The following is a 26,292-nucleotide window of genomic DNA, read 5'->3' on the forward strand; positions in this document are numbered from 1 at the left end:
ATCATCATCACCAATCAATCAATCAATCAATCAACCAATGCAGTTACGAGACCCATTACGAAGATCCCAGTGCAGATAAGAAGTACTTGGCAGGTCGCACTCCTGGTGGAAGAATACAAGAGGCAAAATAAAAATGTTAACAGTAAAAATAGTAACAGTAACAAAAAGAAAAAAACATACAAACAAACATACAAACACAAACAAACATACAAACACAAACATACAAACACCGGCATATAAATCCCTACAAGCATATACAAACAAACTCACAGAGGCACCAAAATCAAGCAAACAATCAAACAAACACATTCATACACTTGAAAAAACAAACCGAACACACAAACAAAAAAACACACGGACAGACATACACTGACACAAACAAACAAACACAAATACACACAGAGACAGACAGACAGACACAGACAAACAAAAACAAACTTGGCGCCTCTTTCCTTCATGAGGTCAGGGACGATGGCAACGAGAGCGATGTTTATGAAACCCCCAGCCGTAAATGGAAGAATCCAAGCTGTCGAGTCACCTGTGTGTGTGCGTGCGTGCGTGTGTGCGTGTGTGTGTGTGTGTGTGCGTGTGCCAATCAATCGGTCAACCAATTAACCAACTACTCCACCGACCAACTAACCAACCAACCAACCAACCAACCAACCGGCACTCTTAACTGAGTCAGCACTCAGAGCAATCATGGCGCCGATAATTCCACCACTGGCTGTCAACACCTGGTGTAATTATTCATTCATCCAGTCAATCAATCAATCAAGCAATCAATCAATCACTCAAGCAATCCACCAATTCAATCAAAAACCAACATTTCAGCCAAAATCAAACCAACAAACCAGCCAATCAACAAACCAGCCAACCAACCAGCCAGCCAACCAACCAATCAGCCAGCCAGCCACCCAACCAACCCCCTAATAAACGCTCCATCTTACCTGAGCTTTGGCGGCCCTCCACCTATCAAATCCGGACTGCAACAGGATGGCGAAATCCCCAATCTCGTGTGGGATTTCGTGGAGGAGGATCGCAAGTGTAGTCAGGAGGCCCATCTTAGGACTGATGCAGAAGCTGCCGGCGACGGCCAGTCCGTGCGTGAAGTTGTCGATGACGTTCGCTAGCAAGTTCAGCCAGCCACTGACCTGATGATGATGATGATGGTGGTGGTGGTGGTGGGAAGTTATCATCATCATCATCATTATTACCATCAACGTATGAATATCAGGGCACACTAACTCTTATATGCCCCTCTTTCTTGGCAACTGATGATGATGATGGCGACGATGACAATGATGATGATGATGACGGTGGTGGTGATTGTGATGATGATGGTGATTGGTTGTGATATCCGTTTTGTTGTTTTTCATTCATTCCTTTTTGATCATGCTTCTTCTTTCTATCCAGTCTGTTTATGCAGTTGACTCGGTCTGAAAAATGTTGTTGTTTTTGTTGGTTGTTGTTTATTTGTTGTTGTTGTTGTTTAAGGCCCTAACCCTTAACTCACTCATTCATATACTCTCATTCATTCACTCCCTCACTATCTCATTCATTCATTCATTCATTCATTCGTTCATTCGTTCATTCGTTCATTCACTCACTCACCTGATCTCTCCTCTCTGATGAGTTTTGCAAAGCCAGGCTTAGGCTTACCACCACCATCCCTAAAATCTCCACTCGCATTGTCATTTTTTTTCAAGCCAACCATTTTTATGGGACCCAAAATGATTTCATCATTCTCCTCACCTGGTAGGTAGGATGGGCGAAATGTTGGTGAAGGTGTTTTTTTTTATTGGGTGGGACGATGGTGTAATGGTTAAGACGTCTGACGTTAATGACGCAGTGACTTAGTTCGAATGCAAGGAGAAACCTGCCTACCAAAAAAAAATAACAATAATAGTTTATTATTAAAGGGTAAAAACTGAACACTCTTATGCTCCCAACAGAAGCAATATAATTAACCAACCATACAATATGTAATATTAAGTCAAATGTATGCATAGCAAGCATATAATAACATACAAACATCCCTGAAGATGCAACTATATGATGCAGTATTTAGGTAAATTATTTAATATAAATGTTAAATAAATAAAAATAAAAATAAAATAAAATAATAATGTGTACATATACCCAAACAAATATTAATAGAAATTAAATTACATATATATACGTACAGACATTTATTAAGACAGACATGCATATCGACCGGACATAATAACCTCACAAATATCAACCAATAATAGGATAATACATTGTGCAGTGTAATAAATACATTAAGACATATTTACTCATCCCATCAATCAGCCGATGACGACGACGATGATGATGATGATGATGAAGATGATGGTGATGATGATTGGAAAAACTATTTTCGAATCCCTCTACCCCATTAAAAAAAACCAAACCCAAAATACATCGATCAACTAACATATTCTTCCATTGCTTTCTTTCTTTTCATCCTCATCTTCATCTTCTTCTTCTTCATCATCTTCTTCCTCACCGGCTAACTTTTCAATGAAGAAAAATGACAGCAGACCAACCAGAAACCAGGTGCCAATGTTTCTATATCCCACCATCTTCCCACCATCTGTTATGTTCAGTTGGGTTTTATTGGGTTGTGTGTCGTGTATGTGTGTGTGTGCGTGCGTGCGTGTGTGTGTAGGTGTCATCATCCTCCCCATCACCATCATCAGTTTGGTTAGGTGAATATGTGTGTGTGTGTGTGTGTGTGTGTGTGTGTGTGTGTGTGCGTGCGTGCGTGCATGTGTGCGTGCATGTGTGCGTGTATGTAAGTGTGTGTATGTATGCGTGTGTGTATGTGTGTGTGCACGTGTGTGTGTAGGTAGGTGCCATCAACATCTGCCATCATCATTCCTAACAGTTCTCAGCATGGGCCCAGGCTTCAGGAAGAAGGTGCAGGAAGACATCCCCCAGTAGACCCCCGACTGCAAAACTTAGCAACATGTTCAACCTCTTTGTCGTTGCTTTGGTGGTGTTTGTTGTGTGTGTATGCGTTTGTCTGTGTGTGTTTATGTGTCTGTGTGTATGTGTTTATGTGTGTTTGTGTGTCTGTGTGTGTTTGTGTGTGTGTGTGTGTGTGAATAGCAAAAAATCATCATGATTGTTATCATTGATATCATCATCATTAACTAACATTATTGTGGGATGGTTTTATTGAGTGTGGTACTACTGCTATTACATCATCATCATCATCATCATCAGAAATATCAAAAATATCATCATCACCATCACCATCATATAAAAATACAAAATAATCTGACTTGAATTAATGTGTAACATTATTACTAAATGTGAAATAAATAAATTTTAATAAATTAAAATTTAAAAAAATAAATTAACTAATAAATAAATAATCAAATGACCTTTACTCTTGAGTAATCCTCCACAATTCATGGGAATAACGAGAAGTGGAAACAAACCAGTCATCCCAACCAATCCAGAAGAGATGGAAGAATATAACCAGATCCTTCTAGAATGGCCCAGAACGATCCCATCCAGCCATTCCGACCAGCTGTTTGCCGGATCAGAGAGTTTTGAGTCAGTTGGCGAATTAGGTGAATCATGCCCAGTAAATACTTTCGATTTTGAGTCAGGAGTTTCTTGGTTAATTAGTTTGGGGTTTAGTTCCAGTTCTAAATCGTCCACATTACGGAATCTATGTTTAAATGTTTGCTGGAGTGATCTAGCTCGGTGAATTTCACATTCTACCGGATTAAAAGTCACGAAGGTTAGTAGGATTAGTGTCACTAAAATGTAACAGCTGTTTTCATGCTTGAGAGTCCACATTGTTGCTGATAAGATTTTTTTAAGACTCTTAATTTTTTGTGAAAATTTGAGACTTTTAACTAACAATTATTAATTTTTTTATGTTCTATATCGTCGATTTTTTAAATTTGAAACCTTTTCTCGGTTAGTTTAGGTAGTTTTTCACTTGATAAAAAAAATTAAAACGTAAACAAACCACCATATCGGTTTCAAATTCCACATAGAAGAAATGTGTAAAAGTTACTAAGATAAAAAATTAATATATGTTCACAAGAATTGAAATAAATACCATAAACAGACGTAGATTCAGGATGACATATGTCATTATCATATATATATATATATATATATATATATATATATATATAGATTATATTCTATATATATAGTCATTAAATTTTTTATTCTAGCTTTGCCAGCCAACAGAAACAAAGTTGTACATTTTCCAAACCTCCATTATAACTAGATACTACTGGCAACGAATGTATATGATGTCGTTTGTGTCTATAATTGGAACAATGAGATAAGGCAATGATAATAATACTATTAACAACTAATTCTCAACAAATATGTTGGCTAATCATCACTGAGTAACAATAATTTCATACGTTTTCAATTAGAATGTGGAATATTTATTCATAATTCTATACTTGTTTTATACAGTTTTAACTTGTTTTAACTTCAACACGGTAACTGTCCGTAACAAATTAGTACCAGGAATAAATAAGTGCCTAGTGGCCACAAAATGTTCATAAATTAAAATGACCGAAAGGATTAATCGTAGACTAAGACAAATGTCTCTGATTACTGACTAACCATGGATCTATCCATATATCTATCTATATCCAATATATCTATCTATATCCAATATATCTATCTATATCCAATATATCTATCTATCTTTATATATATATATATATATATATTATATATATATATATATATAGAGAGAGAGAGAGAGAGAGAGAGATCGAAAGAGAGAGAGAGAGAGACAGACAGACAGACAGACAGACAAACAGAGATAGATATCCATGGGTCTTAAACGTACTTGCTCTTAACAGTTCAATACTCACCACAAGACATTCTACGGAACTTGGGCGTCTTATTCCTTTTCAAAAGTGACATCCAACGAAACACACACACACAGAGACAGAGAGATAAAAGTTCATACTTTAACTGAATCCACGTTCAAGGTTCACAAATTCTTATAGCTAAGAATTGATTCTATTGGTGAAAAAAACAGACGTACCTCAACACATATCGAATACAATACAATAAAAAGTCTCAAATCAACCTGATGAACCACCAAACGAAATACTTCCTACAGATCTACAAAAAATATGATTAAACTACAAGACAAAAACATTTTTTGTTCAACCTATGAGTTTAATTTTAACAAGTTATCCTGACTGAATAGAAAAATAAACTCTGACGGCTTTTCCCGTCATAAAAATCTGTGTGTGTGTGCGTGTGTGTACGTGTGATTTTTATACTTTGATCAAACCAATAACAATGTAATGATGAATCTATATTATAACACAATTTCCAAGATATTTTATTACAGACGACGCATAATAGCTAGTACTGATTTAACAAAATAAAACGTGTGTGTACGTGTGTGTGTGTGTGTGTGTGTGTGTGTGTGTGTGTGTGTGTGTGTGTGTGTGCGTGAATGTGTGTGTGTAAGCTTTAACATAAATCGAATCAAAAAAATTATGAATGTAAAGTGTCTTTATCAGAAATTGTTAACAACAAAATGATAAGTTGATAGACTGAATAAACGAACGAACGAATGAATAAAAGAATGAATGAAAGATACTTTATCATATGATCAAGTGATATCATGGACATATATATCATAGATATATATATCATAGATATATATATCCATGAGTGATATACATCTTCTAAAAACATTAAAAAATAGCTAGATAAATGAAGATTGTATATATCTAACATCAGAATATATTCAATTGAAAAAATAAATTTGTATCTGTAGGCATATAATTCACGGGCCACAAAAGATATATGAAATTTTAGGTTAGGAATCGAACTATAGTAAATAAACATAACCGTTTGACCATGGATATTATATCCGTGCGTGTGATAGACTTTGACGTCATCTTAATTTTGTTTTTAGCTTATGTAGGGCACAGATAGGTCCGTGACGTAATCACTGCTTCAACTTCCGGTAAAGTTCGGGTTATGAATGGTCCCAAAAAACGATTTTCCAAAAAAAATAATTTGAAAAAATCACAATTGATTGGAAAAAGGTAATACCAACATTATCATTGTTATTTCTGATATTATTATTATTACTAATTAATTAATTAAAATTCATCTAAAAATAAAATGAAAAAAAAACATTCAAAATGATAATTTCTCCAATAATTTACACCCAACTATACAAACATGAGAAACTGAACTATAGCTCCATGACCTTAACCTTTATCTTGACCTATAACGGTTGTATGACGTCACAGCCACGTCACTGATGTTCAAGTTTATGGTAAAGTTTATAATGGTATGAATGCGATGGGGTGATTGATAAAAAATTTTGACTTTAGAGAAGTAACAGCCCCAAGCTAACCCCTTGCTTACCCCTCTAACAATAATAATAATAATAACAACAATAATAATAATAATACTTATAAAAGCAATAATAAAGATGATGTAATACTGACGAATAGTGAAATTTTGGGAATTATGCTGAATGTAAATTGCCTGAAATTTATATTTAATATTGATTGATTGATTGATTGATTGATTGATTGATTGATTGATTGATTGATTGATTGATTGATTGATTGATTGATTGATTGATTGACTGATATAACTGACAAATAGATAAATTAAATTATTAATATGATTGGTCGGTTATATTATTTATTATTGATTAAGCTGAAGAATGTATCAAAAGATTTGAACAAATGAATAAAAAAATTAATAACAACAACAACCACAACAACAACAACCATAACAACAACAACAACAACCACAAAAACAACAACAACAACAATAATACCAATGATAATTTCTAATAAATCAAGTCAAGAAACATCCTTGCATAAAGCTACTCAGTACTATAAATTAATTATTGCTCTATACTTATCACTAAGACACACACAAACACACACACACATATATATATAAATATATATTCATATATATATATATAATATATAATTTATATACAAATGTATATTATGGATTATGTGTGTATGATAAGAAATGTACTTGAGTATATTACATATCATATCGTGAAGAATTAAATACAAATAATAATAATAACAATAATAATAATAATAATAAATAATAATAATAATTGCAGATAATAAAAAATGATAATTAATAACAATAATAATAATAATCCTATTTATAGACCCTTGTTGAAGTAGAGATACTTGACACCCTCCCTACCTCTCAGTCTCTCTCTTATCTCATCCTCCACTTTATCCACTGATATGGAGCTGAGAGAGTGAATGAGCGAGCGAGTGAGTGAGCGAGTGAGTGAGTGAGTGAGTGAGTGAACGAACGAACGAAAGAACGAATGAATGAATGAATGAATGAATGGATGAAATGAATGAATAGTTGATAAGTTGAACGAAGACAAAACAAACAAATGAACGAGCCAACAATCGATCAAGCAGACAAAGTAGCCATCCTTAATGAATGAATTGTGAAAAGAAAAAACGAACGAACAAATGAATTAATGCATGGAAGAACGAACGAACATACAAACATACAAACAAACAAACAAACGAAAAAACAAACGAACGAATGAATGAAAACAAACACCCAATACAAATTTTGAAGAACCTTTTCTGGGGAAAGAGCGCGCAAAACATTGGTGTCGCAAAGACCAAACTGGATATATAAATAATAATAATATTAACAATAATAATAATAATAATTACAACAATAATTATCACCACTAAATAATGCCATAATAAAATGCAAGCATATGATATGATATCAACTCGACACTACTAAGACAACATTTTAAAATTTCTAAGCTGCTAACTGGACAACTTAGGAGTTAATTATTATTATTATAATATTAATATTATTGTTATAATTATTATCTTATTATTATTATTCATCATAATTATTATTTTTTTGTAAAATAAAAAAATGCTAGCCAGAATCCGACGAGACCAATCTGTATTGGGGCAGCGAGCATGGGGTATTTCTATTTCGAGTAAAAATTTAAATCATAAAAATCAGACTAACCATAAATTGTTATTTTTATTCCTTCTTATTCACTGGTTCGATCGCTCTGTCATTCATTCATTCATTCATTCATCAAAATGAATTACTTTCAGTAGTGTTTTATCCAGTCTAGCCATTAGCAGTGGTGGGAAAACTATGAAATAAATATTAAATTTTTAAAAAATCATCATCGTCTTCAACACCATCATCACCATCCTCATCATCCTCATCAACCATCATTATCATCATCGAAATCATCATCACTAAACAAACAAACAAAAAAGCAAATGTACGTTCACGCAAACAAACAAACAAGCAAACACAGGTACACACAAACAAACAAGCAAAAACGAATGAACACACCTACAAGCACATACAACATCAGACCATCACCACGTACTCATTCCAGGAGATGCCATCAGGATCCTTGATAGAGTTACCTGGATGATTGCCTTGCGAGCTGCAGCTTTCGACTCGCCAACTCTCTCGCCATCTTCCGTCAGAACGGGAATTCCCTCAAACAATTCCCTAAAATTAGGGAGAGGTGGATAATTTTACATTAGCAGTGCTTTTTTCTTCCTCATCATAGTCATCATCTTCGTCATCATCACCACCAACCTATTCCTCATGCACGGGATGTTGATGGCGTTTGAAGAGGCCACGGCAATGAATGGAACGTACCTCCCTACTAACGGATGCATGGTCTGTGTAGTAGTAGTAGTAGTAGTTGTTGTTGTTGTAGTAGCAGCAGCGGCAGCAGTAGCAGTAGTAGTAAAAGTAGTAGTAGTAGTAGTTGTTGTTGTTGTTGTTGTTGTTGTAGTAGTAGCAGTAGCAGCAGCGGCAGCAGTAGTTGTAGTAGTAGTAGTAGCAGTAGTAGTAGTAGCAGCAGCAGCAGTGGTAACAGTAATAGTGGTAGTAGTAGTAGTAGTAGTAGTAGTAGTAGTAGTAGTAGTAGTAGTAGAAATAGTAATAGTACTACTACTAGATTACTACAACTAGATTACAACTAGTAGTAGTAGTTGTAGTAGCAGCAGTAGCATCATCATCAACACCATCCTCATCATCACCATCATCGTCATCAACCTTCACGGCTTTATTGAAAAAAAGTGCGGCCGAGAGAGCGCCGCCAGTGGCCGCCACATACGAAACTAATAGCGTCCTGTGGTCGTGGTGGCGATAATGATGACAATGATGATGATGAAAACAACGTCAACAAACATCACATCTAAACCTACAACAACAACAACAACACAACAACAGCAACAACAACAACAACGACGAACTTAATTGAGATGGGCGAATCGCCGCTTCTATTCGTGTAGTTGACGACAGCGTTGAACGACTGATTGAACCACTGCCAGAAAATGACAGCTGGCGTCGATCTGATTGCGTCATCATCGTCGTCATCGTCATCATCATCCTTATCATCATCATCATACATGCTGCCATCACTAATGAGATACAAACACCTTATTATGTTTATTGATATTTTAGAATCGTTTGATATATATATCTATATATATCTGTCTAACTATATATATCTATATATCATATTGAAACATCGTTATCATCATCATCGTCGTTGCTGTAATCATCATCAGTAGCAGCAGCAACAGACAGCAACAAAAAATGTTGCTAACTTATAAAACGTCATCATGCAACCAACAATGGTCATGTTCATGGGAACTTGAGCTGACATTCGGCCAATTAGAATCATCTTTTCACCTATTTGTATGTGCGTATGTATGTGTTTGTATATCTATGTGTGTGTGGGTGTATTTTTATATATGTATGTATGTGTATTTGTGTGTTTGTAAATATGTATGTTGGGTGTATGTGTGTGTTTGTTTGTATGTTTTTGTATGTATGTATGTGTATGTCCGTTTGTATATGTTTGTTGTTGACAATGCGACAGCGAATCATAGATAAACCAGTATCAGGATGGAAAGCCGAATCGTAAATATTTTTCGCCCTCCATAATTCGTTCAACGTCAGACCTTCTGGTTCTTTGCCCTGTCTGGTAATGATAATGATGATGATGTTGGCAATGATACTGATGATAATGATAATGGTACTGATGATGGCAATGATGATAATGATGACAGACATGCTGGCCTCCCAAACGACCAGCCAACCAACCTATAGAGCTGCACCAATTTCCTAGATTTCTCTAGCTCGGTGTCACTGACAAATAGATTCAGAGGATTTGTGGTGATGAAAAAGTGTTTAGCCCGACCGAAGTACGTGTTCTGGTCATAACGCGGTTCATCTATGTTCACCCTCTGCTTGGGGTCCAGAGTTGCCATCTTCACTTACGTTACGTCAGTAAGGGTAGAGCCCTATTTGATGATTAATGTCGTGAGAGAGAGTGTGAGAAATAGAGAGAAAGAAAGAGTAAAAAAGCAAATGAACAAAACGTTAAAGAAGGAGAATATTTCAGAAAAACTGAATAAAGAAAAATGAAAATTAGAAAAAGAGAGAGAAAAACAGACAAACAAAGACAGGCAGAGACCAAGAGAGACAATAAAGTAAAATAATGGGTCAAAAACTAGAAAAAAGACTTGAAAAAGAAAGAGAAAATGAGAGAAAGTGAGAGAAAGAGAGAGAGAGAGAGAGAGAGAGAGAGAGAGAGAGAGAGAGAGAGAGAATTAAGATGTCATTGTTAAGTTGAAACATGTGCTTGATGATGAGACGGTGACAATCACACCAAAAAAAAGATAAGATTAGAGAACTGATAGTCTGATAATAATAATGATAACAATAGCTAGAAAAAGAACAAAAACAATAATTATAATTAATATATAAGTAAATTAAATAAATTAAACATAAAAATACCAAAAAATGTTTTTAACTATCTTTTTGATGTTGTGGTTTGGTTACAGAGTTCAAACTACAAAGTTTAAATGAAACATTTACTACCTCTCATAAGAAGATAAAAATAGTTGGAATAATAAATGATAATAAATAAAAATAATACTAGCAAAGAAGAAAATAGAAAAAAATATAGAAAATTCTAAGCTACACTTAAAATTAAGTCTTAATTAATAATGTTATAATATTAAAAACAATGTATTTTAATTTATAATCAGATAATACCTAACTAACTTCTAACAGACATATTATTTTATCTATATTATATTAATTCTTTAATAACTAATTAAATTAGACATTAGTGTCAAATAATTATCTAATTAATAAATTGGAAAAATTTCACAATAAAAAAAAATTGAAAAAAAAAAAATAAAAACAAAATTGAAAAATAGACTAGAATTCTACAAAAACTATTATAAAAAGTTAAAAAATAATTTTGTAATGAAATTTTATTTGAGCATTTAAAATTATTTCAAAAAAGTTAACATACTTACTAAATTACTACAAAATATTTTGGTCTTTTTGTAATTTTTTTGTATATTTTTGCAAATCCAAAAAAATAATTTTTTCTTTTTTTGCAAAAAAGCAATTAAAATTTAATCAATATATATATATATATAATAAAAAAAACATTTAATAAATATACTATTTATTTATATTTTATATAATATCACGATTGAAAATTAATTTGTTTAATAAAATAAAAGAAGATTTAATAAAGGAAAAAATTTAAATCCCAACACATAAATGAACTAAAAGTGAAGTGAGTTTTAAACCCTGAAAATGAGTTCACCTTTATACTTTGGTATTTAAAAACTCGTCAATACGGACTTGAAAACATGTTTTTGTGAACAATTTGCGTTGGGAACAATTGCCTAAATGATATATGTGTGTATCTAGATATGTATAGAATACGCATACACTTGTTCATTCATTAATATATATATATATATATATATATATCTTGTTGTTTTTGATCATTTATTCAATCATCAAGTCATTCATTAGACTTTTTAATCAGTCATTCGTCATTTAATTGATTATTTCATTCATTTAATGCTTAAGTAATCATTTGTCTATCCATTTGTCTATTCGTGCATTTATCCATGGAATTATGCATCTATCCGTTACATTAGTAGTACCTTTATACAAAAAAGGAGATCGAAGTGAACCGTTCAATTACAGACCAGTCAGCTAAACAAGCATTGTATTTAAAGTACTAAAGAAATTATTCAAAAGCCGAATCATATAACACTTATTAAATGATAATATAATTGGTTAGAGCCCACACGGTTTTATAAAAGAAAGATCATGTCCAACAAATCTGCTGGAGTTTTTTGAAAAGGCTCATGCCAACTTCGATAGGGGTAAAGCCATAAAGCCATAAACGTAGTATATTTGGACTTGCCAAGGCATTTGATAAAGTGTCGCATAAGTGATTACGCATAAAACTAGAAGAGGCAGCAATAGAAGAAAACTTAGTTTATTGGTAAACTAATTGGTTGACCCGGAGAAGGCAAAAAGTGGGCATCGAAGGAAACTATTCGAACTGGGTGGATGTTACAAGTGGTGTACCTTCATTGCAATATATATGAAAAATACATGTGTAAATAAACGTGATAGCTAAATTTTTTTAATCGTTTACCAGCTAGGTCAAAAAAATGAAGGAATTAATAAGAATTAATGGAATCCACTGCTACGTTAGCTGTATATTACAAAGCAATACATTATAAATAGGTAGTTGTATTTATATTCACAATTCAGTATATAATTAGAAATTTTATAATAAGAATTGAGCTATAAAACTGATGTTTAAAAGTAAATCATTTTTTCATCATGTTTAGCAAGCATGTGCGTCTGTTTACATTTTTTTTATCCGATCCGCAATTTAGTTTATTTTCAGTGCTAATTTCCAGAGAAAACATTAATTTAAATTAATTGTTAATTATATTAAAGCTGAATTTATTTAATCCGGGACACACACAATAGGATGGGGAAGCTGGATGCAAATCGTTTCAGAACTACCACAAACGAGGAATTCAGAGTACTAAAATCGGTATTTTCTGTTAATTTTAGTTATTTTCAACTTTTATTTTTAGTTAATAATGATGATGAATATTCATTATATTTTATTTTTAAATCAACATTTTATTCATTTTTATTATTAAACTATTAATACTCTTTCTATCTCATTCCCACATTTACAAAAATAAATTCAAAATTACAATAACACACTTATCTACCCCCCACCACAACTTAAATATTAATTATAGGTCGAGATGGGACAGAAAAATACCTTTGAGTACGTGCCCGAACACCTGATCGAAAAAATTGCCAACCTAAAGCACCGTGGATGTCCGAGAATTCTCTATAACCTCTCTATGCATTCCCTACTTGCCTATAATAAGAGCAAAGATGGAGTAGCATGTTAGAATTTATTTATCTTTGTTTCCATAATTTGGTAAACTCTATGCCAAAATGCTCCTATATTAGTTTGTTTATATTTAAAAAGTGAATTTAATTATTATTTATAAGTAAATTTACTAATTCAAAATGTAGATCTTTATCTTCTCTACTTGCTTTTATGACTACAGTATTTTGCAGTTTTTTTGGCCACAATAAAAATATGCTTAGATATCGTGGTAAAATTACATTTTTAAAAAAAAACCACCCTCAAACCATTGTATTGTAGTTATTATTATTATTATATTTAATTATTATTATTATAATTATGCTTATAATAATTATGCTGAAGCAAGTGCAAAAGAGGGAATGACCTTTAACCTTTTAACCATTATGCACCCTAGCATTCAGGCTTACAAGACAGGGCTTCAACTTTCTAGCCCTGAGAGAGCTAACCAACAGTAAGGTCATCAAGTCACTGGGGAGTGTTATTGGTGTGGGGAAAGAGTCAGGTTACTATTGGTAGTAGTAGTAGTAGTATCTTCTGTAGCCTCAGTAGTAGTTGTAGTAGGTTCTGTAATAGTGACAATATTATAGTGTATATATTATATATGAAAGTAATAGTGTAATATTAGTTTTACAAGTAGTTGTCTAGTATTTCATTTATTATTACTATTAATTGTTATTATTATTATTTATTTCAGAAGTTTACAGTGTTGAAGGGGAAGAGGACAGTCTCCTATGCATTAAGTTCCACATGTGAGAATATAATAATAATAATAATAATAATAATAATAATAATAATAATAATAATAATAATAATTATGATAATACAAATATAAATATAAATTATGATTATAATAATGGTGGTAATAAAATTTTTGTTATTGATTTTAATTTTAAAGTCTGGGCGAGCAGTCATTTAGGCAGGTTAAAAAGAAGAGAGATTTCCATAAGAGGAATGACTTTTTGTCTCGATTTGAACTTTCAAGGTCAATTAGTTGATTGGCTGATTGATTCCATGATTGATTGTATAATTGAATGGTTGATTGGATGATTGATTGGTAGGTTGTATGGTTGATTGGTATATTGATTGATTGGTTGGTTGGTTTTGCAGCTAGTTGGTTGGTTGTTTGGTTTCATAACTAGTTGATTGATTAGTTGGTTGAATAATTTGGCTGATTGTTGGTGGGTTTCATAGCTGGCTGATTGATTGATTGACTTATTGGTTGGTTAACTGGTTTCTTAGCTTGTTTTTTGATTGATTGGTTGGCTGGTTGGTTGATAAATTAAGATTATTTTATCTACACAATCAAAGGTGATGAATTTATAACTTAAATATAATTTGTTTTTAAAGAAAATCAGCTGAGAAAGAGTTTCTATATTTAGAAAAACTTTACAAGAAGGGTTTTCCCGTGCCCCAGCCAATCAAAAACAACAGGCATGCTGTTGTTATGGAGTACATTCATGGAGAACCTTTGTATGTTTGTTGTTTTGTATGTTTGTTGTTTTGTATGTTTGTTGTTTTGTATGTTTGTTGTTTTGTATGTTTGTTGTTTTGTATGTTTGTTGTTTTGTATGTTTGTTGTTTTGTATGCTGGTTGTTTTGTATGTTTTTACGTTTTTGGTTTTGCGTTTGAATGGTTCTTTCATTGATTCATTCATTGCCTTGTTTAGTATACACTGACGGAGAACCTTTGTATGTTTTTCTGTTTGTATTGTATTGTATCTTTTGTATGTCGTTTGTATTTGTTGTATGTTGTTTGTTTGGTATCTTTCTGCTTTAAATTCTATGAATAGAAACTGAATGATTTTGTATTGTAAGTTTTATGTTCTGAGTGTGTTTTTTGTATGTTTTGTTTCATACAAACAAACATTCACACATATCGACACTTAACGGCGAAACGTGCACACATCTACATACACATTAAACACACACACAAACACTCTCTCTCTCTCTCTCTCTCTCTCTCTCTCTCTCTCTTTCTCTCTCTTTCTCTCTTTCTCTAGCACATCACACACACACACATACATACACTCACTCTCACAACATACGTACACACACTCACTTTCACATATATGCACACACTCACTCTCACTCACACACACACACACACAGATATAAGGTAAGGCGCAAAGAGCTTCGAAATCCTGGAAAACTCTACAGAGAGTGCATGGACCTGATTGTGCAGTTTGCCCATCTTGGCCTCATTCACGGCGACTTCAACGAGTTCAACCTTTTGCTAGTTAGGAAAATTAGGAAAAACGACGGTGAAGCTGACGACGATGATAAACTATCTCAAAGAAAAAAAATCGACGTTGATGACGTCGAGGAAAAAATTACCAAAGATACTAATATTACAAAAGATACAATTATTACCAAAGATACAAATACCACCAAAAATACAAATATTACCAATGATACAAAAACTCTAGTTGACATTGATAATAACGACGACGATGGTGATGATAGAACGATTGATGACGATAACAAAGATAATAAAATTGATTGTAGTGATAACAAAGATAATAAATTTGATAATAGCGATGATACAAATGATATAAAAGAGGGTAGTAGTAATAGTAGTTGTGGTGGTGGTGGTAACGTTAATGGCGACGGCAGCAGTATTTGTAGTAGAGATGTTAGTGGCTCCAAACAAGATGGAAAGATGGTAAAGAAGAAGAAAAAAATGATGGAGGACCGCGGAGAGGAAGAAAAAAGTGATGAGGATGAAGATGGTGATGGGGATTTGTTTTACTACGATGACTGGAAGCTGTACGTCTTTGATCTGCCTCAAGTCGTGTCAGTTAGGCACGAGAATGCTGAAGAGTGAGTTTTTCATTTTGTTTCTTTTTCATTTTGTTTTCTTTTTCATTTTGTTTTCTTTCTTTCTAGAAGAAATATTTTTTGAAAATTAATTGATAGAAATATTCCGTTGTGTGTTTCATCTTGGCATGTCTGCTTCGGTATATGTGGACGTGTGTACGTGCGTGTGTGCGTGCACACGAAGTGTAAATTAATATACATGTTTACACGCACATATATATATATATATATATATATATATATATATATATACATATATATATATATACACACACACATACATACTTACATACAAACACACAGATACTTCGATAGGGATGTTGATTGCATCCGGATATTCTTCAAGAAGAGATTCCATTACGAATGCGACGACTACCCTCAGTTCAAAGATGTTCTGGGAAAAAGGTCACCTGACCCCGATCACGTGAACGAAGATGATGATGACGTAGAGGATGACCATGATGATGATGCAGCTACGATACCTCTTGACGATTTGAGGCTTGAGAATGACGATGAAAATGATGATTGTTTGGATGTTGAATCGTGATTGGTTCAATTGTTATTTATTTTAAAGTGGCATGTTGTGATTGGTTTGGTTTGGTTATTTTTATAACTGAATAATGAAAAGAGGTGGTTATTGGGTTTTATTAGGTGGGGTTGTTAGATTGTCCATGTAAGTACTTGATTATAATTAGTATATAAATTATATATATATATTTTTTATATACACATGTATGGTTTTATAATTTTTTGGTTGCTATGCGCTAAGTTCATTATAAATTTCAACAATAAAGATTTGCACAGTAGCATCTTTCATTTTTGTTAGGTTCACTTTTAGTTATAAAACTCCTGGTCTCTTTTTTGATGACGTTTACTTTTGCCGACACGATCAATCGGTTGATGAATTAGGCATTAAGGATAAAATAAAATTTTATCAAGATAAGTTTTTAAATAAAAATGGAAAGTCTCTACAACGTGCCGTATTCGTTTTTAGAATGTCCTAATTTGAAACTGAAGAAACCAACATGGCTGCATACCCCGTCAGCTATGTTCGTTTTCTCGCTCGTTCTCGTGTCTTACTTCCTAGTTACTGGAGGTAAAATTACTAATTAGCACTGCCTAATCATTTCTACTAATACTAAACTAATCTTTACAATACCTAGTTTTACTTTTTTAAACCTTTTTAATAATTCATTTAATTTTAATTAATTAATCTTTGAATTTAAATTTTTTTTTATTTTAATTCACAAATTATTTAAATTGAGTATAATATTTTTACGAATTAGGCATCATATATGACGTCATTGTCGAGCCCCCAAGCATCGGATCTACGACAGATGAGAGGGGAAACAGCAAACCTGTTCGTTATTTTCTTTTTATTTTTAAATTTTAAAAAGTTTTATTTACACAGTTTTCTAGAATTAGATTATTTTATTTTTTAATCTTCTCTGGCAAAAGTTCATTTCTAGGACAAGCAACTAACCTAACTAACACTAACTCCAAATTTTGCCCACTAGGTGGCATTCATGCAGTACCGAGTAAACGGCCAGTATATTATGGAAGGTCTGGCCTCCAGCTTCCTTTTCTCCATGGGTGGTCTGGGGTTCATCATCCTGGACCAGACCAACAAACCGTCGACTCCCAGATTGAATAGAATTTTACTGCTCTCCATTGCATTCATCTGCATACTGGTGTCATTCTTCATGTGTCGCGTGTTTATGCGCATCAAACTACCGTCAGCGATTTTCAATTTTATTTATTTTTGAAAGTTTATTTTTTAATTAACTATATTAATTAAGAATGATTATAGCTAGTTATTTAAATGATTTGATACTTTTTATTAATTCACATTTTAATTTTTTTTAGGGGTTACATGAGTGGTTGAAAAAGAGAAAAAAAGGAAAAAGATTATAAATAATGATAAAAATGAAATTTTCGAAACAATTTGTAATAATAATATTAATAAAATATCATTAAATGTTGAAATAATAATTTTTATTATTGTAATTATTATTATTATCGTTGTCGTTGTTGATGGTGTCATTTTTCTTGTGGTTTTTCAAGTTAAGTTATTGACAGAAAAAAAAATTAAACAAAGCAAAGAAGAGGTTTCTTTACTTAGTTTTTACAAAATAACAAATAATAGTAATCATTTTCCTATGGTAAGTCTTCCCAACAATTACACATACATGAAGTATTAGAGAAGTAATAATGTGATGAAATTAAATGAAAAAAATTTTTTTTTCAATTGAACTAAAGCTAGTTAATTAATTCACAATTAGATCGTTTAATTGAATCAATTAAAGTGTTAATTTCGAGATGAATGTTTTAATTAATGATTAATCGGAATAGTTGAGTAAAATGTATGGAATGACGAAGTGAGTTGACGAAGCATACAATGAGAATTGTAGATAATATACACACAAATATATATACATATGTGTGTGTGTGTACGTGTGTGTGTGTGCGTGTTTAACATACAGCACAAACAAAAGCGCCAGAACACCCAAAATGATAAAAATAACCAAAAAAACTTTATACATTCTCATTCTCAAATTATTTACAATCTTTAGTAAGAATCGTTAACCATTAAAACGTAATTTTTAGTAATTACGTCATTACGACTGGGCTATGGCGTCATCGTATCTAGCGGGAAATGACGTCACTGTTGTCAATCTAAACGGCAACTGCGTCATTCAGCCGGACAGGAAGTAACGTCACGTTCTGACTTGAAATTTTCCCGCCTTCGTGACGTATTTGACGCCCTTGAACGGCTTGTACTTCTGAGTGTCACATTTGTTGTTGTTGTTGGTGTGTGTGCGTGCTATAGATTGGATGTGACTAAAACATGTAGAAAGGTTAAGAGTTCATTATTAATTATTATTTATTATTGTTAATATTTATTATCATTATTTATTACTATTCATTATTATGACTACATAATTAATATTTGGATAATAAATAATAACAATGAACCCACTTCCCCATACATGTCCAATCTATTGACTTTCAGACCAGAAACTGCCATCTGACTGATGCTAAACTGCACCTGATAAGAATAATAATAATAAAAGTTAATGAATAAGTGAATGAATGAATAAACGAATGAATGAATGAATGAGTGAATTAATTAATTAATAAGTAAATAAATGAAATTAATGAGTGAGCAAACGAAAGAATGAACGAAGAAACGAACGAATTAACGAATCAACAAACAAGCGAACGTATAACCAAGCAAACAACTTAATTAATGACTGAACAAACAACAAACGAACATACGAGCGAACGAACGAACAAACGAACAAACAAATGAATGAATCAAAAACTAACAGATATAGTTGGATTAGATTCTGGCAGAGGAGCACCGGCCTGCAGAATGATCTGAAAGAGAATAATAATAATAATAATAATAAAAGAGGAAAAATAATAATTATTATTATTGTTGTTGTTGTAACGCTAACATTTCCTTTGATGTTAGGCAGCTTACTAGGATCAATCTTGCCTACATCCCAAATTAAAACCTTCGAGACTGGATCGAATGTGTACTTGCCTGACGATGATGATGGCGATGATGATGACGATGAAGATGGCGATGATGATGACGATAAAGATGGCGATGATGATGATGGCGATGAAGTATGAATGAATGAAATGAAAAAAATCTAGACATGAATAAATGTAAAATGTAACGTAAAATGTAAATAAAAAACGAATGTTAACATTTTAGTCCAGGTCGAATGTATATTTACCGGTCAATCATTCATTCGTTTACTCATTCATTCATACATTCATTCGTGTATTCCTTCATTCATTCCATCAATCATGCATTCAACCATTCATCCATCCATTCATTCAATCATGCATTCATTCATTCATCCATCCATCCATTCAATCAATCATGCATTCAACCATTCATCCATCCATCCATCCATTCAATCAATCATGCATTCATTCATTCATTCATTCAACCTTGCGTTAGAGTGAGTGTGGCATTGAGGACCGACTTACTGAATGGTACCTCCAATACAACGTTCTCCACCTAAATTAATTTAATGACAAATTTTTTATTAATTACCTCCTCAATTAATTAATTGAGTAATTGTTTGATTGAAAAAACGAATGATTGATTGATTGATGTTTGAATAAATGAATGAATTGATGATTGATTAAACATCTGATTGTCGATAACTGAAAATTTTAATGATTGATTGATTGATTAATTGGTTAATTGATTGAACAATTGATTGATTGATTGATTGATTGATTGAATAAATATTATGACCATTCAAGAAACATCCAATCAAAAAACTAACTGCTAATTCCTTAATTGAAAGAATAAGAATTCACTAATTCATTACTTCCTTATTCTTTCTTTCATGCATCAATCTTTCCCTCTATCTATCTATCCATTCATTCATCTATCCCGCCATCCGTTCATTCGTTTATTAATTCACCCACCCATTCATGTATTCATCCAATAATTTTCATCAATGTTATCATTCATAGTCATGAATCAATCTTTCCGTCCGTCTATCCATCCATTTTTTCATCCATCCATCTATCCATCCACTCCTTCTTTCATTCACTCTGAAAACGAAACTAACGGTTTTCCCCATGGTTTGCTTCGGCCCGATGGTTATGTCCAGCCTGCCAGCCGAGCCTTCCTTCAGGCATATATTATGCTTAATGTATATCGGTATGGCCACCATGCTGTTGATTAATAATAATTACCATATGTTAATTAGCCTATGTTAATTAGCTGATGTTAATTACCATATGTTAATTACCATATGTTAATTAGCTGATGTTCATTAACGTATTTTAATTAGCACGCGCGTATTACACACACTCCAAACAGAAGCTCATGAATATTCAACAGTAATAAAAAATCTTTTGTTTTCATAATAGAGAGATTTGACAGTGTTTTGAATGAATGAATGAATGAGTAAGTGAATGAGTAAGTGAATGAGTAAGTGAATAAGTAAATGAATGAATGAATAAATGAATGAATGAAAGTATAAAAGGACGAAAGAATCAATGGATAAATGAACTTTTGAGATCCAATGTGGTAAGATATGAGTCTGAAGTTTCCGTCTGGTGGTACGAATGAGAGGATCTTTTCACTCTGAATGTAGGAAGAGTTGTTAAGTGTGCGTGAATGAATTAAAAATAAATCAATCAATCAATCAACCAACCAACATACTGAATCAACCAATCAAATCAATCAACTGACCAACACATCAGCACATTCAGACAGTCTACTAGCCAACCAAAAAATCAGTTAAACAATTAACCAAACAACCAAATCAATCAATCAGCGATCGATCAACCAATCACAAACCTCCGATCGATCAAACAATCACAAACCTCCCATCTCTTGAATCTTATGCAGGGATGGAAGCTGACGTCATCAAGAAGACGGGGATTGATAAAGGACAAGGTCAGATCTGGCATGCCGCTCAACTTTATCAGGCAGTCGATCTTGATAACGATTGTAATTGTGGTGACGATGACAACGATGACTGTGGTGACGATGACAACGATGACTGTGGTGATGATAACGATTGCGGTGATGAGGGCGATCCTGATAATGATCAACGAAAGAGGCGACCACCAAAGAACAACTAACATATCCCTGAATCTCGGCAAAGACAGTGGACCCGCTCTTGTCTATGATGACGTCAACCTCCTCTATGACGTCAAAGTAGGCCTCGTTGTTCGTGTACTTCACACCGGTTCGACGCCACGGAATGTTCGACAGCTGCCCAGTCGGTAACGTGTCACTCATGCTATAGGTGGGCGGAGTTAAAAGGAAGGATAACTCGCCAGTTATCTTTTATAATTATACTATAATTATTGTATAATATATTAAATATATTATATAATATATCAATCAATCAATCTTCGTTTAGCATTCAGAGACCCAGTTCCCTAAGGTAGGTAGGACATATTGATTGATTGATTGAATATATATATTATATAATATATTATATTATACATATTATATAATATTATATAATTATAATTAATTATATCGTAATTATTATATAATTATAATTAATTACAATTCGTTACGTTAATTTAAGCAAGGAGTTCATTATGGCATTATATGCGCCTCAAAAATAAACCAATTAATCAACCATTCAACCAATCAATCAACCAGTTAATCAGCCAACCAACTAATCAATCAGCACATCAACCATCCAGCCAACCAATCAATCAGCACATCAACCATCCAAAAAAACCAACCAACTAATGAACCAGTCAATCACGCAACCAACTTGGTGGACTTGCCAGTGACGGTATCAGAGATAGTCCTCAAGAAGTTAGGAGGCCTAATTAATTCTTTCAAGACGTTTGACTCTGTTGCTAATGGGAAACCGTTGTCCAGCATCTCATCCAGCAACTAGAGTTAAGATTAACGAGAAATTCTCTTGTGTACTTCATCTTCAACCAACCAAATCAATCAATTAACTGACCGATTTATACTGACCAATCAACTAATCAATCGGCATTCAATCATCAAATAACAAGCCCTCATACAAACCTTATAGATAATAACATATATTTGGCACGACAGATCAAATCACTCAATCAACTGACCAACCAATCAATCAACCGACCGACCAACTAATCAATCAACCAACCGACCAATCAATCAACCAGCCGACCGACCAATCAGCAAACCTCATAAACGATAACATAGTTATCTTTAACGATTGATTCAGTACAGTCGCCAAAATAGTCTTCAAATGTGGAGACCACCCTGTGCAAGAACTCAATGACAAATAGGGGAGGAACTGAAGTGGTGGGTTTATTAATTCTCATGTTTTGATTGGTTGATTCGAAAGTTTTGGTTAATTGTGATTGGTTGACATCGAATTGTTGCTTATGATTGGATAAATTAGTACAATAGTTAATTTTAATTTGTTAAAATGAATTGGTAGTTGTGATTGAATTAATTAATAGATTGGTTGATTATGATTGGTCAACTCACATCAAATGAACAATGATAAATGGTCAATGGTTAATTAAGACAGACAAATCAACTGATAGAATTATGATTGGTTGAAATGAATGATTGATAAAGTTGTAATTAATCGATTGACTGATTGATTGATTGACAAACCAACCAACCAACCTTCTGTTAGAACAACAGCAATGAAGTACATCTGGTTCTTATAAATATTAATGAGGTAGTGGTGGGGGGTGGCCAGGATTGGTGGGACATCTTCCGGTCCTGCTGCCTGATTGGTCGATATTTAAATAAATAAATAAATAAACAAATAAATAAATGAGAAATTGACCATAAATATAAACAACAAATAAATAAATAGTAAACAATAGATAAATTATTAAACTAGAAAAATTAATGAAAATAGTTTTTAAAAAAATTAGTAAAACATTAACAAGATTAGTGAAAAAGTAGAAAAATTTAGTAAGAAAAATAGAAATACCTTGCTCTGAGCCTCAAAGAAGTAGTCACATATGGACCTATGTATGACACTCTTCCAATGCTTCTCCAGGAACATGTCCCTAATTTCAAAAACACAATTTAGAAATTCTGAATAAACATTTTTAAATTAATTAATAATAAATTAAATGAAAACTTAATTATAACTTAATTAATTTAATTATTAAATAATAATTGTATTTTATACAAGTTAATAATTTTAATGACAAAAATAATAAATAGCTTCTTTAATTATTTATTTTAAAAGAAATATCAGTTAAATAAAAATTAAAAAAATGTAATTTTAAATAAAATAAAATTTAAATTAATTAATCAATTATTAAATTATTAAATTAATTAATTAATTGTAATTTATTAAAATTAAAATAGTTCTTGAAAATTTTTTTTATAGATTCTCTTAAATTTTATATTTTATAACTATTTATTTAAGATTTAATATCAGATTATTATATTATGTATTTTTTTAAATATTAAAATTTTTAATAAACAACAAATAAAATTATTAATTATATTATGTATTTTTTAAAATATTCAAATTTTTAATAAACAACAAATAAAATTATCAATTAATTATTAAAAAAAATAAATTGAAAAACATACCCGGAATTATTAACCAAGAACAAACTGTGAATCATATTGATAATTATACAATTAATAAAAAATAAACAACTGAAAAATGAATTGACCGGCAAAAAATAAGAGAACTTTGAACACGAAAACCAAAATTTAAAGATCAGAATGTAAACATTTTGTTTTAGTGTCGCCACTTTAGATCGATGTTCAACGTTTTCAAAACTAATTTTATTAAGGTTCGAAAAAAACCTACCACATTCTTTTTGAAATTAAACAAAATTATCTCGAAATTTTTTACATAAATAATTTTAAAATTTAAAAAAAAAAACTAGTATGGATTAGCAATTGAACTTTTTGTTCAACTCCATATATGTATCATCAAGGGGAGACCTATTTACCAGCATACAACTCTTTCTTATGGGTTGAAGCAGGGATATGCAAAGAACCTCAATTTTTTCAACTTTTAATTATGCTCCAAACCACATAACTAGAATAATAGGACTAATCGATCAATTCGATCTATCGGTCGGGCTATTTGTCGTGCTTGGATTGTTGGCTTACGAAATTGCATGGATTTTAACGAGGAAACAAAATGAAATATTTACTTGATTTAATATGCTTAAAACATTGTAGTAATTCTATTTAATTTTAATAATGATAAATAGAATTATGTATTATTAAATTATTTTTGTTAATTTGAATATAAAAATTGCTTTTGGTCCGGTGAAATCCGGTGGCTTACTGAAGCCGAAGGTTGGCTTAGTAGGATTGAACTATAGTCACCCTTTCTTTTACACTATTCGATCATGTTAAAAATTGGTTTGCTTATGAAATAAACGGCCTAAATAAATTAAAATTGTTATTGAACAACTATCTTCATTATATTCAATGAATATTTTACATTCTGCTGGTGCTCATAAGAAACTGGCTGCTGAAATCATACGTTGGCTTACGGCAGTGGCTTACAGGGTTTCATAGAACTCTTACGATAGCACTTTTTTGTACAAATAATGCTTTAAATAAATCAATATTTTTATATCACAATTATTTTTGTCAGTATAAATATAGAAATTGCTTTTGTCAGGTGAAAAACAGTGGCTTACTGAAGCCGTAGGTTGGCTTAATCGGATTTTTTCTCATGTATACAATAGGCTATGAGATAAATCAATCAATCAAACAATCAGTTGTTCGGTCAGCCAGCCAGCCAGTCTGTCAGTCAATCAATCAACCAATCGATCAATCAACCAATCAATCAACTAAATTGAATGAACCAAATAAACAAAAATAAAAACAAAAATAAATAAAAAAAATTTGCAAGGCCTGTTCAAACTCGAACAAACAGTTAACCGTACAGATCTACAAACAATTTTGAGATTTTAGTAAAGAAAGAAAAACACAGTAGATGCTTTTATTTGAATTCATTCAAAAATGAAAAGTGACGGTTAATTAAAATTTTAAAATGTCAATTTTTTTTTTAAATTCGTATTTTAAATAAACAAATATAACAAAATATCGACCGATAAAAATAATTATTATCCATTATTATTATTATCATACACACTCCTTAGAAGTTCTCGAAGGATAATAAACCGCGTAACATAAACATTTAGTAAGAACAGTTCACAACATATCATAATGACTAAATCAACATACTAAACAGAAATAATTTATACATGCATATATACAAAGTAAATCAAGAAATATCCAAAAATTATATAACCAATTTAAAAAAAACTAGAAACCAGTCAACATTTAATGAATAAATAAATAGACATTATTAAAAAGATTGTTCAAAAAGGTACAATTTAAGGCGACGACGAGAATGAAATGTAGTTTGTTTTTTTGGTGTGGTGTTGTGAAGCGAAAACAAACACATCACACACAAAACTAGTAAGAAGTCGCAAGAATAGTAGTCAGTCACCTACCTATAATAAAATTACTCTCAGGGCCCTAGCTTACTTAAAAACATTGACTCAACTCACTTACCTACAAATTTGTATTTCTCGTTTTAGATGTTTCAAGTATTTTATTTAACATATTTTAGCGTTTTTATTTTACTTGAAGCTTTTTAACTAATGTTAAGCCCTAGCCTACCTACAAATGTTTAACTCATCTCAGTCCCTAACTTACCTATGAA

General features: G+C 32.1%; 4 protein-coding genes across 4 annotated transcripts; 2 read left to right on the forward strand and 2 right to left on the reverse strand.

The window, feature by feature from the left end:
• Positions 1-7,171: 7,171 nt before the first annotated feature.
• Positions 7,172-10,313, reverse strand: HELRODRAFT_157714 (hypothetical protein; the record flags this gene model as incomplete). Its single annotated transcript, XM_009028569.1, has 12 exons — positions 7,172-7,265; positions 7,615-7,662; positions 7,728-7,729; positions 7,949-7,987; positions 8,115-8,161; positions 8,408-8,535; positions 8,626-8,711; positions 9,091-9,166; positions 9,291-9,389; positions 9,648-9,732; positions 9,939-10,024; positions 10,147-10,313. 12 exons carry the CDS (start codon positions 10,311-10,313, stop codon positions 7,172-7,174), a joined length of 957 nt encoding a protein of 318 aa, XP_009026817.1.
• A 3,374-nt stretch (positions 10,314-13,687) lies between these two features.
• HELRODRAFT_87132 (hypothetical protein) lies at positions 13,688-16,655 on the forward strand (the record flags this gene model as incomplete). The annotated part of the gene is made up of 7 exons (XM_009028473.1): positions 13,688-13,793; positions 13,986-14,040; positions 14,187-14,273; positions 14,639-14,765; positions 15,408-15,527; positions 16,011-16,111; positions 16,412-16,655. Coding segments are annotated over 7 exons (840 nt in total), but the record flags the coding sequence as incomplete, so codon positions are not given.
• Positions 16,656-17,065: 410 nt separating this feature from the next.
• Positions 17,066-17,874, forward strand: HELRODRAFT_87174 (hypothetical protein; the record flags this gene model as incomplete). The annotated part of the gene is made up of 3 exons (XM_009028481.1): positions 17,066-17,204; positions 17,395-17,468; positions 17,626-17,874. 3 exons carry the CDS (start codon positions 17,066-17,068, stop codon positions 17,872-17,874), a joined length of 462 nt encoding a protein of 153 aa, XP_009026729.1.
• A 951-nt stretch (positions 17,875-18,825) lies between these two features.
• HELRODRAFT_87124 (hypothetical protein) lies at positions 18,826-24,217 on the reverse strand (the record flags this gene model as incomplete). The annotated part of the gene is made up of 14 exons (XM_009028472.1): positions 18,826-18,891; positions 19,089-19,157; positions 19,439-19,489; positions 19,570-19,658; positions 20,078-20,147; positions 20,713-20,818; positions 21,160-21,233; positions 21,476-21,589; positions 21,738-21,897; positions 22,390-22,514; positions 22,796-22,908; positions 23,250-23,355; positions 23,566-23,644; positions 24,183-24,217. The coding sequence occupies 14 exons, from the start codon at positions 24,215-24,217 to the stop codon at positions 18,826-18,828; spliced, it is 1,257 nt and encodes a 418-aa protein (XP_009026720.1).
• Between the last annotated feature and the right edge of the window lie 2,075 nt (positions 24,218-26,292).

The sequence above is a fragment of the Helobdella robusta genome (genome assembly GCF_000326865.2).
Source record: "Helobdella robusta unplaced genomic scaffold HELROscaffold_56, whole genome shotgun sequence".
In the NCBI taxonomy this organism is placed as follows: Eukaryota; Metazoa; Annelida; class Clitellata; order Rhynchobdellida; family Glossiphoniidae; genus Helobdella; species Helobdella robusta.